Here is a 15387-nt window from a genome sequence, read left to right as displayed (position 1 = left end):
ACACAATGCAAACCGGAATATTTAAATAATAATGCAACATTTTCTCTCTGTTTTGAGAAAGACCAATGCTAATTCTAACAGAGCTGCTGCACCACCTATTTCACCACTTGAGAAATTCTGCTCCTCTATAACTTTGTAAATTATCCACTGCATACACATTACGTTCTCATGTACTTAGAGACTGATGGGGTTTTTTTTAAGCTTGGGAGAAGACAACTCACATTATAAGAAATTAATCTGCCAATGTTGCACAGAGTTGCCTAATTACTAACTACAAAAATAGAACTAAAGGATCTCTGTTTTCCCAAGATTTAGCACGCATACAAAGCACACAGTATTGCTTAAAACCTACCTAAAAACTACCCAAAGAAAACGTATTTTCTTTACCATGCTTTAGCAACATTGTTATCTGTTAATCTGTATTGATTGCTCCATAAGAAAACCCCTTTTCATTACAGACAGAAAAAACGCAATTAAAGTTGATTAAAGGCAGCATATAAACTCAGAAAAAGCAAAACTAGAAATATTTATATATAGATTCTTCTCAAGCATTATCTTTTCTAGAAGTGCTATATAATCCTAGAGAAGCACACTTACTTGTCGAAGTTGTGATTCTTCTCGAAGCTGCCTACGGGCTTCATTATACATTTCATCTAAGCCCTGCCTGGAATGTTTGTATGTCTGAAGTTCCGCTTCAACATCCACTTTAGTTGCCTATAAAGACATAGAGAATCTATCTTTCTTCAGCGCAAATTTAGCAATTAATAGCATAAATTTAACACTTGGGGTAGGGGGGAAGAAAAAGCTGCTTAAAAATGCATTCTCCAAGCAGAGTAGAAACATGGAAAGAGCTGTTTCTGCTATGTGGTCATCAGTTTTAGAATGAGATTTGAGTAAATCTAGCAAAATAAACATCTGTACTGCAGTACAGTCCTCCCTCAGTAAGTCACTCTACTACACAAATATTTCAGTACTGTAAAATACAGTTCCTGTAAAATATGTACAGGAAGTTATGTAAGGAGCTACAAATCACAGCTTAAAAAAAAGTTCAGCAATTGTATCTATGATTGCTCCAAATGACATTCCATATAATGAGACAGATCAGAATAGACACTTTGCCAGCTAAAACACACATTTTTTGACAAGTTTTTCAGATAATATCACCTTAAGTGCTCTTAGATATAGCTTACAGTCTAAAGAAAATGGAGAAAGGGAAGAAAAATAGAAAGAATACAAGGAAAAATGCTAAAAAATGTGCATATGTTTATAAAACAATCCAGTGAGCTATAATTATGTGATTATAGAGCTCCCCAGGTTTAATAGGTCCTTTCCCTAATAAAACTTGTTTTAGATTTGACCCAGCTACTGCTTAAGCTGCGACATAAGAACATTTGTACGACAATGAACCAATGTGACGTTACTACGTTAAATGTGGCAAAACTAACATACCTCTAGATGATGCTGTGTTTTCATTAAAATAAGAGTATTCTCACTCCTTAACTGATGATTTTCTTCCTGAAGTTTAATGATATTGTTTTTGGCTATTGCTAACTGAAAAGAAGAAAAAAAAAAAAAAAGCAGTGTGACCACTTTTGTGAATGGAAATAAAGAAAAAACAGCTCTGATGAATGCAAGACCAAGACAATCTCTGCTCTATTCTCACAATCTACAAAACAGAGGTTTAATTGTTTTTAAAGAAAACATAAAGCTCCCGGTTTTAGTAATGAGTCAATTTCATGACACAACAGATACTTTATTATTCCATGTCTAGTAAAGAATAGAATGTGCTTTCTTTTCATTGCTTCATAATGACTTAAAGACCCTCAATTCCCTTTTCTCATCCTAAACTTTTTCTTCCTGCTTGGATTCAAATATATCCAGTTCTGTTCTTTTTTGGACATCTTAATATATCATGTGGAGCGATTTACACAAGAAAATCTCTCCCAGATGAAAAGAAAACATATTTATAAAAGAGGAAACGTTATAACTGGGCCCTACAGTATATACCTTAATGTCAAAATTATCAGCCAGCTGATCAAAATAGGTAGACAGTTGACCTCAAAGCTTTCAAAGGAATCAGGATACTCTGAGGATTAACACTCAGAACAAAATGTTTTCCCTCTATCTGGATACATTAACACCGAGAGCAAGCTAGCTATCCCTTCAGCACTTGAATTTCGACATTTATTTCAATTTTCCACTTCATTAACTATTTCTCAAGCAGCTTGGATTAAAAAAAAAAAATCATGCTCTCTCTTGTAAAGCTAAAAAAATATCAGAATCTAGTCAAGCATCAAAGATAACTGGAAATATAGGATATAAATACAAATCCAGAGAAAGACAAGTATAGAGGCTGTATATAAGCATATGGTAAATAAGCAAGAAACAACCCTTTGGCTATGGCTGAGGATGGTAAGAGAAGTTGCCTGGTGAACTATTTTCTGTCCCTTTGTAGCAACCGGTGTGATCCATTACGGACTAGTCATCTGCACAAAATCAGATCGGCTTTAGGAAAGGCTTCTCTTCTGTTTTTGTCCAAAGTGGGAAATTGCCATGTTCTACAGAATTAATTTACCGATGCTGCAGGCTACCTAGGCAAGCTGACTTCAAATCCCTGCAGCTACTGTACCTTTTCTTCAAGCCAAAATAAAGGTAGCTGAATATATTACACAGAACTTATGTAGATTAAAATAATTTGAGTAAATTATTGAGTAAATTACACATTACTAAAAGAAAATACCTCTTCAATCAGTTTAGTGTTGGATTTTTCCAGTGAATCAACTCTTGCATGTAGACTGCTAACTGTGCTACTGAAAGAGAAAAAGAAAAAACATAATTCAAAATGACATTAAAACTCATTCAACCAAACTCAAAAGCTGTAATGCGAGGTACAACGATTAATCGTTGAGGGCTAAAAGGTCTGCTCCTGTTATTTGAGGTTTTCCTAAATATAAGATAATTAGTCTCCTTTGTTAACATTTATATACTTGTTTCCAACTCTCAGCGTCATGCCTGTCACTTAAACTCCTGGTCAGGTGTGACTCTACAGATATTCTCCTCTTTATTCTCACAACTATATTGTATCCAAACATTTAATGACTTTTCTTAAAAGACAATTTACAAGATTCTTGGTCTTTTTTCCCCCCATATAATGAAATCATTCTCTAGGTTCTCTTCCTCCAAACCCCATTTCTTTTATGAAATTATTTGCTTCTCCCTGTTTTTTGAGATCCGCAAGCTACCTCTTTCTTGATGCTTCTTGACTTCATTTATAAGCCTCACCAGAATTTTATTCCCTTTTATTACTGTTTTTTTTAATCATATCAAACTACATCCAGGTCACCTCTGTTACCTGATTGCCTATTCCTGCTGCAAGCACATTTTTTAGGCTGCACTACACACACAGGAAAAAAATAACCGACCAACAGCAACAAACCACAACCCTATTTTGTAACACCATTTACTTTTCCACATATTTCTATTGTGGTGTCCTCAGAAGCTACCAGTTCATTAAGAATGGCAAAGTAGAGGAGATTAATGCATTTTAGGATGTGTGTAGAGGAACAGCTGACCTGAAATAAGAGAGTTGTTGAATCACTGGTTTGCAAGTAATTCCGTGCTTAAACTAGCGTACAAGAACATATTCAATACATAGGGTCTCACTTGAATAATGACACATGTTCCTTTCTCCTCCATAACTTACTTTCATTTTGCTCGTATTTGACGCACTCAAGTTATTCTGTCCCATTGAAGGTTTCTGCTCAGTGACTGACACAATTTTTACAGAATATCTTTACCCCAACAGTGGCCATACAGTAACTAGCGATCAAGATTACCAGCATTACAAATGAAAACATATGATTACATTTCAAAAATGGATCAAGATGCTAAGATATGTTACAGATTCTATGGAAGTGCTTTGTGGGTTTGTTATTAGGTTTTGGTTTGGGTTTTTTTGTGTGTTTTGTTCAGTTTGGTTTTTGTTTTTTCTTTTGTAGCTCCTCGCACTATTCAATTCTGTAGGATACTCCTCAGAGTTCCTCTGTTTGTACAGTAACAGACACAGTGGTAAAGCAGGTTTGCTCTATTCAGCAAAGGGGGAAAGGCTGCTTTTCTGAAAACTGTTTCTAAAGGAACCAAAACCTACATCATGTAAGTAGTTTTCTGCAAGAAACCAATTTATACAGTTTTGGTCTTAGACATTAAAGCTACAAACTAAAATATTATGAAAGGCCAATGAACAAAAACATGTGGTTTCACTCAGTTCACTCCGTATCACTTTCTGAAAACTGTTAAATACAACGCAGTTAAAATCCAGATCAAGCTTTTCATTCCTGTCAAGTTCTGAATCGTGAGGACCCTGATTAGTTTTGGCCAGCTGTTTTTTGTTGCTTTGAAGAACAAAGGTTCTAACTGTCAAAAACAAAAGCACAAAACCAAGACTTCCTGAGTCTCTCCGGAAGAGCGTATCCTTTCCAGCTTCACTACACCTGCAGCCTAAACATGAAGAATTTGCACTCCTTTCTCTGAAGGTGTCTCACAAAACTGTGGTACAAAAGGAATTACAGATGTTTTATTATGTCTGTAAGTTTGGCCCAACATGTGCACTTCAAAGGAATACTTACTTGAGTTGCCTGTTCAGTTCTTCAACATAATTCTTTTGGTCCAAAATGGCAGCAATCTGTTCGTCTCTAAAGCAAGCACATAACAAAATAAGCTTTAACAAAATGACATAGTGAACTACATACTGAAAATATATGTATCTATCATATGCAAATGTCCATCGTAGTTGTGCTTCTTAGAAAGAAAGGAAGCAACTTCATCTCACAATCACAAAGTCATTAACTTACATGTTGTGACATCAGTGAGAGACAAAAAAACAGTCTCTAAAGCAAAAGGATGGTTTTTTTTACTCTGCTGTAACTCTAGTTCTGCGAAATAGTGACTAAATCCCCAGCTGAGGGCTTAAAGATTGACAGGTTCTTTTTCACCGCTGCCTTGTGGTCCTCCAAGATTGTCTACCAGACAAAGGACACAGGTGATGCTGCTGAGGCTTGCTCTGGACTGAAAACATTCTTTCAGTCACACACAACAACGTAGCCATTTTCATCCAGATGGTGAGACAAGATTTCATATTTAGGGAACGTGACTTATTTCTACACAGAACATGGCGCCAGTCAAGAAATTATTTGTTAACATGCAAAATCTGAGGAATTTGGTGAGGATGTACCTTTCCTTACCCCCAATTTCATCATCACTCTTTAAATACATAGAGAAATCGATCACCCCAACCTAGGGAAAAGCAAATGCACAGAGTTTAATATCATACAAATAACGGTCTTGTATCTACATAAGTACTAAAACCTCAGTTAAATCAGCTTAAGATGGGTCCAGTTTCAGCCAGAAGGCCAAAAAACTGACCCATAATATTTTAAACAAGATTTTTTTTTTTGTTAAGTGTAGTCTCACATATTTGTTACAAATTATGTTACCTTTGAACAAAATTAACAATGTGCTACATATGAAATCTCAAAGAAAAGATGACTTGTTATCTCTGACTGAGTTTAGCCGAGAACTTAGAGGAAGAATTTCATTTGGGGAATCATCAGATACTCAAACCTACTCAAACCTACCACTGATTGAGTAGACTTGTGATAATTAGTCCGTAGTGTTTCACATTATTTCCTACCACAGTACATCTCCCAAAATCATGTTTTCCCCTGTGTTTAGTTTTTCAATATATCTTGCCAAATAATACTACTTCTCCACACTTGCTGATTCCCAGGTGTGCCAACTCAATTGTACTCATTTTTTTAAACCTTTCTAAATCTGAAGCTAACGAATGTATTTTCTATTCAATTGTCATTTAATCATATGTACTATAAACAACATCACCATGAGTTCTGTTTCCAACTTTATTCATGAACCTCTAACAAAAGTATTTAACCACGTTTGCTTTACCAAAACCCTTCCTTTTAGGTCTCTAGCAGCCTTTTCACAAAAGTATTTCAATTTATCTGATCTACCACTTCCTTCCTTCCTATGACAGTCTTCTAACTGTTCCTTCCACATCTTTTTCGAAAATGTATTTTCTACAAAGCTTTTTGAAAAACATATTTTGCTTGTTAAAGTAAAATACCATCTCTATAAAAGGTAAAATGTTATCTCTGCACAAGTTACTCTGTTTTAATTCTCCCTGTACGCACACACATTTCACCGTTGAACAGCATTCTTCTAACATACCAAAACTTTGCTCCTGGATGTGACTTCCATCATCCTTCACAAGTTTCTCTTTCTGCTCAACACAACTTGCTGCTTCTGTCTTATCTAAGAAGAAGGCTTATTTACACTACCCTTCATAAACAGAATTACTCTCAAAATCTTATTAGATTGATGCAAAAGGAACTGCAGTTTTTGCATTGTTGAAATTTATTGGGAACGTTCTTAAATAAATGTGGTTATGTTATACATAATTTTAATGCGCTTTTCTTGCTTTATGTTTTTTGCTAGTGACTTATTACTTGCTGTTTATATTTATTTTAGACTATGGAAATTATGTTAGACAAAAAGCAAACTTGAGCGATTTTCTTATTGAAGTTAAAAATTAGTTGTAAAGCAGCGGAGACAACTCGCAACATCAACAATGCATTTGGCCCAGGAACTGCTAATAAACATGCAGTGCAATGGTGGTTCCTGAAGTTTCACAGAGGAGACGAGAGCCTTGAAGATGAGGAGCGCAGTGGCCACCATCAGAAGGTGACAGTGACCAAGAGAGAGCAACCATCGAAGCTGATCCTCACGCAACTACACCAGAAGTTGCCAAATGACTCAACGTTGACTGTTCTGTGGTCATTTGGCATTGGAAGCAAATTGGAAAGGTGAAAAAGCTCCATAAGCGGGTGCCTCACGGGCTGATCAAAAATAAAAAAATCATCGCTTTGAAGTATTGTCTTCTCTTATTCTAATGCGATAACAACAAATCATTTCTCAATTAGATTGTGATGTATGACAAAAAGTGCATTTTATACGATAACTGGCGATGACCAGCTCAGTGGTTGGACCAAGAAGAACCTCCAAAGCCAATAAAAAAGGTCATGGTCACTGTTTGATGGTCTGCTGCCACTTTTGATCCACTCCAGCTTTCTGAACCCCAATTCCACCTGAGAAGGATGCTCAGCAAATCAATGAGATGCACCAAAACCTGCAGCGCCTGCAGCCGGCATCAGTCACCAGAAAGGGCCCAGTTTTTCTCCACGACAACGCCTGACTGCACGTGGCACAACCAACGCTTCAGGAGTGGAATGAATCAGGCTACAAAGCTTTGCCTCCGTATTCAGCTGACCTCTCACCAGCCACCTGCCACTTCTTCAAGCATCTCGACAGCGTTCTGCAGGGAAAACACTTCCACAACCAGCAGGATGCAAAAAAATGTTTTCCAAGAGTTTGCTGAATCCCGAAGTATGGATTTTGACACTACAGGAATAAACAAACTTCTTTCTCACCGGCAAAACTGCGTTGATTGTAATGGTTCCTATTGTGATTAATGAAGATGTGTTTGAGCCTGGTTATAATGATTTAAAATTCACAGTCTGAAACTGCGATTACTTATTATTACCTAAATACTTTCTCAAATCAAGTTTACATCCCCTCATACAGCAAAGTCACCAAGTGACTTAGATAACAAAGGTGTAGCTAGCAATAGATTTTGTCAATTATTACACACGTAATTCTCAATACTAAGAAAAGCACGTTGATAAATTTTCTATAACTATAGGCCTTTCAATATTAAGTCTTCTGGTATGCAGCATCAGTGCCTAAAACATTAGATAGTAACTAGAATGATCAAAGACACGTTAACACTATGATTCACATTCTTTGCCACAGAAACAGCTTTTTCATCAAATATGTGCTGAAATACAGTAAATAATCACTTAACTATTATGATTTTTCTCCACAAAGAAGCTGGACAAAAAAAAATCAGGACTGAACACAGTCCACATTTATTTATAAATACTTGTGCATCTGCCTTTAGTAAGAACCCGTCAAGATTTTCTTGGAAAGGATCAGAGTTCAAAGTCAAAGCACTCTGCAAAGGAGAAAGAATACTAAGCTTTGTTTTGCAGACTGAAAGCAGTCACCCTCTTATACAGTCATTTATTACACCGTGTGAAGCAAGTTTTTGTTTTGGGTCCTTGAAACATTCCTGTTACATTCCAGAAAAACAAGGAATGAACCAAACGGGATAGACTGATCATGGAACTATGCTTCTCCCACAAAGGTAAAGGATGAGTTGTGCAACTCAGATGGAAAGAATTCTGCATTTCTACTAATAAAATGGCATCCACTTGAGGACAAAGCATAAATTTTTACCCTTGCACTCTGCCAATTATCACCATCTAAAGGTGCAACCCAAGCAATACTGAGGTTAATGCAACAGCCTCCACCAATCCAGCAGCTAAATCACACTCTGAACAGTCTCTAAGATAATTTCTAACAAGTCACAACTCCATAGTAACAAAATTCACTGTACATAAAAATCTTACGGATTGCACATACATTACTTTACCTGGATTGACTTACTTGTGAATCTAGGTCTTCTCCCTTCACACACAGGTTAGCATCTATCACATTTAACCCAACTAATAGCCCAACAATAACTGCTCCTTCTTCCTCCATCATTAAGGCGTGATACTCGTAAAATTCACTGTTAAAGAAGAAAATTGCATCTTATTGGTATATTCAGTATATTTATATGCAATAAATCAATAAGTGACATCTAAATCTGATTTTCTATGATTTTAGCCTTACTTCAACATCCTTAAAGATGAACCTCATAAATATTCAAAAATTGAAAGTGCATGGTTTGTCTCAGAGGCCATTACAGACAAAGACACTACCTTTGGCTCCAGAAATCTGAGCCACAAGCTGCTGAAGGGTTGGGAAATCTGGGGGGCAAAGCTTATTTTGCCCCCTTTATTTTTTTAAAAGGTTTTTCACTTGCTATTAGCCACTTTTGAATAGAATACTGGACCAGATGGATGTCTGGCCATGTTGAGTCAGACAATTCTTATGTTCTTAAGAAACACTACAGGATGCAAAAGAAGAATGGTAAGAAAATTTACCTGGTATGAAACAAGGTCTGGACTTCAATGAACACATGCTTGAAATTAAAGAAGCCAAGGAAGAGATTAAATGTGTAAAAGAAGAGAAAAAGAAAGGGCTGAAATGCTAAAAAGTTTTTGAAAATAAATACACTCCACTAAACAACAGAATATCATAATTTAGCAACTTCTCCTCGCATTCTTTAAATAAAGTTTTAGACTCTCTGAAACAAACTGTGCCTTCAATAGAAAAGTCCATAGCTGTTTAACACCAATGTCATCCTGACGTGACAGCACTATCTAGGTAGACAAGAAGAGTCTTAAAAATATATAGAGATTACAGAACTGAAATCAGGATGACAAGTTTGGGGTTTTTTTCCCTTTGTGCTTCAACTAACTGATCAGAAAGGAGAAGTTACACCAGAAGAGAGCAATGCAGTTTTAGAACTGGAAGAAATCAGCCCACAGGCCAGAAGCTACACCTTGCTATGCTAAGGATACATCCAAAAGTAGCAAACAGAAAATAATACTTTTTTTTTTTTTTTCCCCAGGAGACTAAATCTCTAAACTAAATTATAAGCAAAATCTAGTTAATTGTTTACCTGAGAAGATCTCTTTGAATGATTAAACAGCGGAGATAGTCAGCCATTTTCTTCTGCATTAATGCTAACCGTAACCAGGCCCGGGCACGGCCCAGTGGTGTTCTGAAAAAAAGGGCATGAAGACCAACAGTCCCAAAACAACAATATATCCATTAATTCACTGTATTAAACATCTTATCAGTCTATTGGCAGAGCAATTAGTATTTCTGAAAGGGTATTTTAAACTATCAGTTGAGCAAAGCAGTCTGGGAAGCCATAAGGTCTGGGCTTCGGGCTCCAAGCTTTGGGATAATATCAGAAAAATTTTCATCAACTCAGCTGGGCTTGGGAGCAGAAGATGGAGAGAACAGGAGAAAGCACAAGAGCCTGACCGTAAAATTGTTTTACTCAGTGAAAACATGTTACTTTCTACACACTTGTATTTCAATGTGCTTTGTTCTCACACTGTATGTGGCTGGCAGCATGGAAAAAAATTTTAAGAGTGGTCCTATAAGTACCTTCTTCTTAACCTGACAGTGCCTGTAAAGGTAATCTTGAAACTCCTGTTTCTAGCTGAAGTAAAACGACTGCAAAAATTCAGACTCCCCTCTGCAACTTGCTTATAAAGTCGTCAGAGGAAATGTGAGAAAAGTAACCAAATGTCCATTCTAACCCATCACACAAGCTTGCTTTCCCAGTCTTCTCTGGGTCTACACAACTGAATTCTAGCTTTAACTCATACTTGTTTACAAATTCAGTGGTATCCTAGAGACAATTCAAAAAATATGAAAATGTATGTAACTGGCAAACATAAATATCCAAAAAATTACACCTGGACTTTTAGACCTTCCTCTTCTAATGCTTGCACCCTTAGAAGTGGTAAGTACAGAAATGAAAAAACAGCAACAAAAAACATTTGCATGCTATATCAAGATAGGAAGAGTGTAACACATTTGGCAAAGGTTATTATTTAATCTGGCCTGATACAAGAGTAAGTAACAATTTCTATGCCTATGTGCTTTAGATACAGTCTACAGCTATAGATTCTAACCCTTTTGCTGCCACATACCAATCACAATGTAACCCAGTCCTTTTGGAATTTAATGTACAGCCAATTCTAAAGCTAAATACAAAAGCAGAGTGCAGAGGAATGGGAGGAGATTGTAGTCCCCAGCGTAATTTTACACATGAGAAAGACCCTACACAAACAAACCTGAAAAGATGCCTCATACTTTCCTCTTCAGCACATAACCTTTTGTTTCTATGTAGCCTTGCTGACCAGACTCACAGTTGCTGCAGTTCTAGAATGCAGACTGTTTGACACACAACCCGCTCCTTATTGCACCATTTTTGTCCACCATTCAGAAAACTCTTCCACCAGAAACATCAGAAAATAACATAAAAATACTACTTTTTTTAGCATTTTATGCAGAGCATGAAAAGCTAGCAAGATTCACCTGTGCTCCCCCCCATATCATGTGCTAGCTGTTCAAAGGCTTGATTAATGCCCAGTGAAGTCATGAGACATCTGCAGATTCTTAACGAGATCCTTTACTTTTCTTGCTGTATTTTACCAATACTACTTACTTAAGGCCAGGCAGATCTCTGACACTTGCTGCTATTTCCTCAGCTTCTGGATATAATTTCTCCACGAGTTCCAGAGGACCCCAGATGGTTTTATTGTAACTTAGAAAGGATTTTCTCACTATGAAGAGAAAAATTAAGTAGCTGAATTGATTTAAAATACTGGGAAATAATTAATTTAAATTACTGCAGTAGCTCCCTTCAAAATAGCTGCTGTGATGCAAGGTTCAACTCCTGAACCCAGACAACAGGTAGCTGTGACACTGGTCAGTTCACCAGTATCCAAAGTCATCTTCTGAATTACTTCACTCTGAACATAAAATTGCTGTGCTGGAACAAAATAAAATAGAAAGCACGACTAGCTAAACATATAAGATACATATATGCACTTGTGGTAATCCCTGGATCACTTACAGCAAATGGTACATGAAAGAAATCAGTAAATGTGGAAAAATACCTTGTCAAGTATTAATGATGACACAATTAAATATAAAAGGTGACAACATACACATTTTCTTCACTTGTTAAAGCAACATAACGCACTTTGATTTTATCTCATTTAAGAAAGAAAGGAAAAAAACCATGCAGGTAGAGCAGTCAGCACACCTTTGAGGCCGTGCTTCAGGCAGTGCTCCATGACAACGAAGAACTGCTGCAAAGGCGGGTAGTCAGAATCCAGAGTGCGGCCAAAGCTCAAAGCTGATTCAATGAGACCTTTGATACTCAGTTTAGCCATGTTCAGTAAATTTGCTCTTTCCACAGCTGTAGGGTCCTTTACAGCTAAGACAATAAAGAAAAAAAAAAGGTTATTTTTCAAGTTTTAGAAGAGATGCAAAATAACAAAATGCTTCATGGCCACTTTGTTCAAAGAGAAACGTACCTTAATCTAGATAAACTCAAAGGAGTAATTGAATAAGTGCTATAAACCACCATGTTGTAGAAAAGCATCCCCTCTAACAAACACCATGGTAGTAAAGCCATGTTCCTGTTCATGGAAGAATGTGTTTGGTGTAGTACAGTCTGCCTACAGAAACAGACATCATAATTCTCACATACACCCGCTTTCCACTGTAGTCTTAATTGCACAGTGACATAAACACATGCTCTCCTGTGCAGTTTCAGGAAAATACTACATATTACTTACTGAAATTTTAGTTTCGCATATAGCTACAAAAAATTTTCTGCACAAGAAAGCTTAAGAACTAAAGGTTTTGCTGTACCTTAAAAATGCTTTTGGTAAACTTTACAAAACGTACACTACAAAAATGCATTTAGGGATTAAACCTATTCAGTAAAAATCCCATAGCTTTTAAAAATCATCTTATTCTGACAAAATGGACAAGGCTCCTCTTCTTAGAGGTCCTGCTACTGAAATCAGGTTCTTAAATTCATGAGATCCTTAGTTTATTTTCACTTATAATAAAGCAATTCAAACATTCAGGCCACCCTCTAACACAGACAAAGCAACCATCTGTTTATTCACCATTATCAAAATAACTGGGAAAGAAGCAAAAAAGTTGATGATTAACTGTTTTCCCTTATTTGCAATTAAATCTAATAAAAACAGATCGTCTTTTTCAAGACACTGAGGCACAGATGTTAAAATATCTACACAGATTTCTGTCTGAGGGAAAAACGTGAACCTCTTCCTCTGCAAATCTGCATATTGGTATATGACCTTATGTCTTTGCACATCAGAAAACATAAAGAACTGTACACAATAAAACCAAAAACAAATGAAAAAATTCATCATTATAACAGATGGCTAATTTCTCAGTTCCTCAAACAGCAATTAAATTACTTGTCTCATTTCTTGCATATCGCAGCTCTAGGTATGTAGGTATTAGAGATCAGACACTTAGAAAATTACTTTCTAATTTTCTGTATTCCTGTCTATCAAACATCAGATTACATTATTCCTATACAATATAGCCTATCTCAGTTATCAAGTGAAAAACAATGACTGAGATCATGCACCCGAGATAACCTTGAAAACTACTTCTATAACCTCTCAATTCACCAGTACTTCAACAGAAGTCACTAAAAGATGTTAGAAGCCACAGCAAACAGTGAGCAACAGTGCTCTGGCTAAAACGCACTCGGTGAGCAGTCATGGCTCACTGGTTTATCTCCGGACTCCGTGAACGGATCCAACCCAGCCAAGAGCAGCACCAGCCCGCCCCGAGCAGACGGAGCCTGGCAACACCAAGAGCTTTCTGTTGGTAAAGCTCGTACCAGACCTCCTGGTTCTTTAATAGGTTTGCTATTGACAGTACTAAATGTGAACGTTATTGTAGAAAAAGCCCCACTGGATTCAGACCTCGGGTGGGCAGCTCTCCCTCGCTAAGTATTCAAGTCTATTTCCCCAAAGGCATCTTACAAATCCCTTTTTCAGGTGACCTCATTTCGACTTTTGGGGCTGATCCTCCACACAGATTTCCACATCTACTGTCCTTGTAATTGCCAGCCCTCTTCCCAGCTTTTCTGGGGCAGAAAGACATTTTAGGTCTGTTTTAAAGTGTGGTCTACCTCCACATCACAATTTTTCTTCGCTAGCTTTAAAATAAAATAAAATTTACAATTTCAGATGGTGTGTTTTCCTGTAATTGCTAGGATTGTATGGGGTAGATTGTGCATGGGTGATGAAAAACGAGCTACGAAGGGCTCTTCTCACCCGGCGGGGATGCTATGCAGGTGGCACTGATGTCGCCGGCCTCACCAGACCCTGCCCGGTGAGGCTCGGCCTGAGACACAACATTCCTCTCCCAGTCCGGATGAGCAGCCACCCGAAAAAAAAGACAAGCGCGTCGTCGCTACGGCTACGGGCGGCACAAGGTCTCCGTGGGTCACCCGGCGGCAGAGACACCCGCCGCTGAGGACAGATCGCGGGCCGAGGCCGCTCCCGGCGCCGCCGCCGCCCCCCGCGGCTGCCCCAGCCCCGCTCCCGCCGCAGTCGCCGCCTCACGCCCCGTCTCCCCCTCGTCCCCGGCCCACCCAGCCCCGCTCACCCATGGCTGGAGAGAAGCCGCCACCACGGCCGCTCCCTGCGGCTCCTCCCGCCCCACCGCTGCCCGGGGCCGCCCCTCCAACCGCGCCCAACGGCGCCCCCGGCGGGCGGGAGGACCCGCCCCGGTCCCGCCCTGCGGTTCCCGGCCTATCGCGATAACCCCCGACAGCGCCGGTACCGCCGTACTGCTCACACAGCCCATGCTGTGTTTTCAGAGCTGGGTTTTCAAAAAGAGATGGGTAACAGCTCTCCAGACCTTCGATATAAGCACAGTAAAGCTGCATAAACTTGAAACGTCGCCTTCTGTTTCTTATTACTAAAAGCTTCAACCCCCAACACTTATTCAAAATAATAATTCTCTAACCTGGGAAACATGACAGAATAAACGCTTGAGCTCAGTACCTTAAAAAGTAGTGTGCTGGGAATAAAAGTTGGTAGTTTAAACAACACGGAGATATCAACAAGTCTTTAGTTTTAATTTAAGAGTTCTGAAATATGTATCTCATTCCTGAAACATGTATCTCAGAAAAAAAAACCACAACACCTCCAGCCCAGACAACTGAAGAGTTTAACTTACCATTTTTGTCATGGAGAGAATCTCAGTTTATGTGTACTGCATCTACACACTATGAGCCACGTTGCTTCATAATTATTCTAAATCATGCTCTTCCCTGTCCCCTTCTCAGGAGAGGCAAACCAGCTGTGGGACAAAAAGACGACAGAAAAGAGTGCAGAGAAAAAGGGATAAAAGGGATGTCATGGCCTTGGCCTGGCAGAAGGGAGCAGTTTCATCTGTAGATCTCTGCTCAAACCAATTTTTACCATGTGACAAGAGGAAAATGTGCATTTTAGAAGTGGATAAGGAAATACGGGATTGTTCTTCGGCCTGTTTCTCATGCAACTTTGTGGATGGATGTCAATATGTCCTTTTTTTTCTTTCCATAGCATACAGATCATTTCCTAGATAAGCATAGTTTGGTGTAAGTAAACAGATAAATCTCATTACTTTTGTAGAGAAAACTTTTCTATACAAGCATATGTTATTCTGAAAGAACTACTGTACTAAGAGCATATTTTAGCAGTAACTCTCTAATTATTTTGATCTTTTGAAAGA

General features: G+C 38.2%; 1 protein-coding gene across 3 annotated transcripts in view; it reads right to left on the bottom strand.

The window, feature by feature from the left end:
• RUFY2 (RUN and FYVE domain containing 2) overlaps positions 1 to 15386 on the bottom strand; it is a 28085-nt gene extending 12699 nt beyond the window's left edge. For 2 of the 3 annotated variants that reach the window (XM_065843315.2, XM_065843317.2), the window contains exons 1-10: positions 14275 to 14377; positions 11873 to 12046; positions 11270 to 11387; positions 9704 to 9805; positions 8581 to 8704; positions 5231 to 5292; positions 4626 to 4691; positions 2741 to 2810; positions 1450 to 1551; positions 598 to 714 (exon numbers count right to left, since the gene is read on the bottom strand). In XM_065843315.2, the coding sequence (XP_065699387.1) occupies positions 598 to 714; positions 1450 to 1551; positions 2741 to 2810; positions 4626 to 4691; positions 5231 to 5292; positions 8581 to 8704; positions 9704 to 9805; positions 11270 to 11387; positions 11873 to 12046; positions 14275 to 14278 (939 nt within the window). In that variant the 5' untranslated portion in view covers positions 14279 to 14377. Of the gene's footprint in view, positions 1 to 597; positions 715 to 1449; positions 1552 to 2740; positions 2811 to 4625; positions 4692 to 5230; positions 5293 to 8580; positions 8705 to 9703; positions 9806 to 11269; positions 11388 to 11872; positions 12047 to 14274; positions 14378 to 14850 lie in introns of those variants that run through there. The other variant, XM_071811653.1, reaches the window with a different exon arrangement.
• Position 15387: the final 1 nt, after the last annotated feature.

The sequence above is a fragment of the Patagioenas fasciata genome, chromosome 8 (genome assembly GCF_037038585.1).
Source record: "Patagioenas fasciata isolate bPatFas1 chromosome 8, bPatFas1.hap1, whole genome shotgun sequence".
Classification (NCBI taxonomy): Eukaryota; Metazoa; Chordata; class Aves; order Columbiformes; family Columbidae; genus Patagioenas; species Patagioenas fasciata.
The sequence above is the reverse complement of the archived record's forward strand: the minus strand, read 5'-3'. Positions and strand labels throughout refer to the sequence as shown.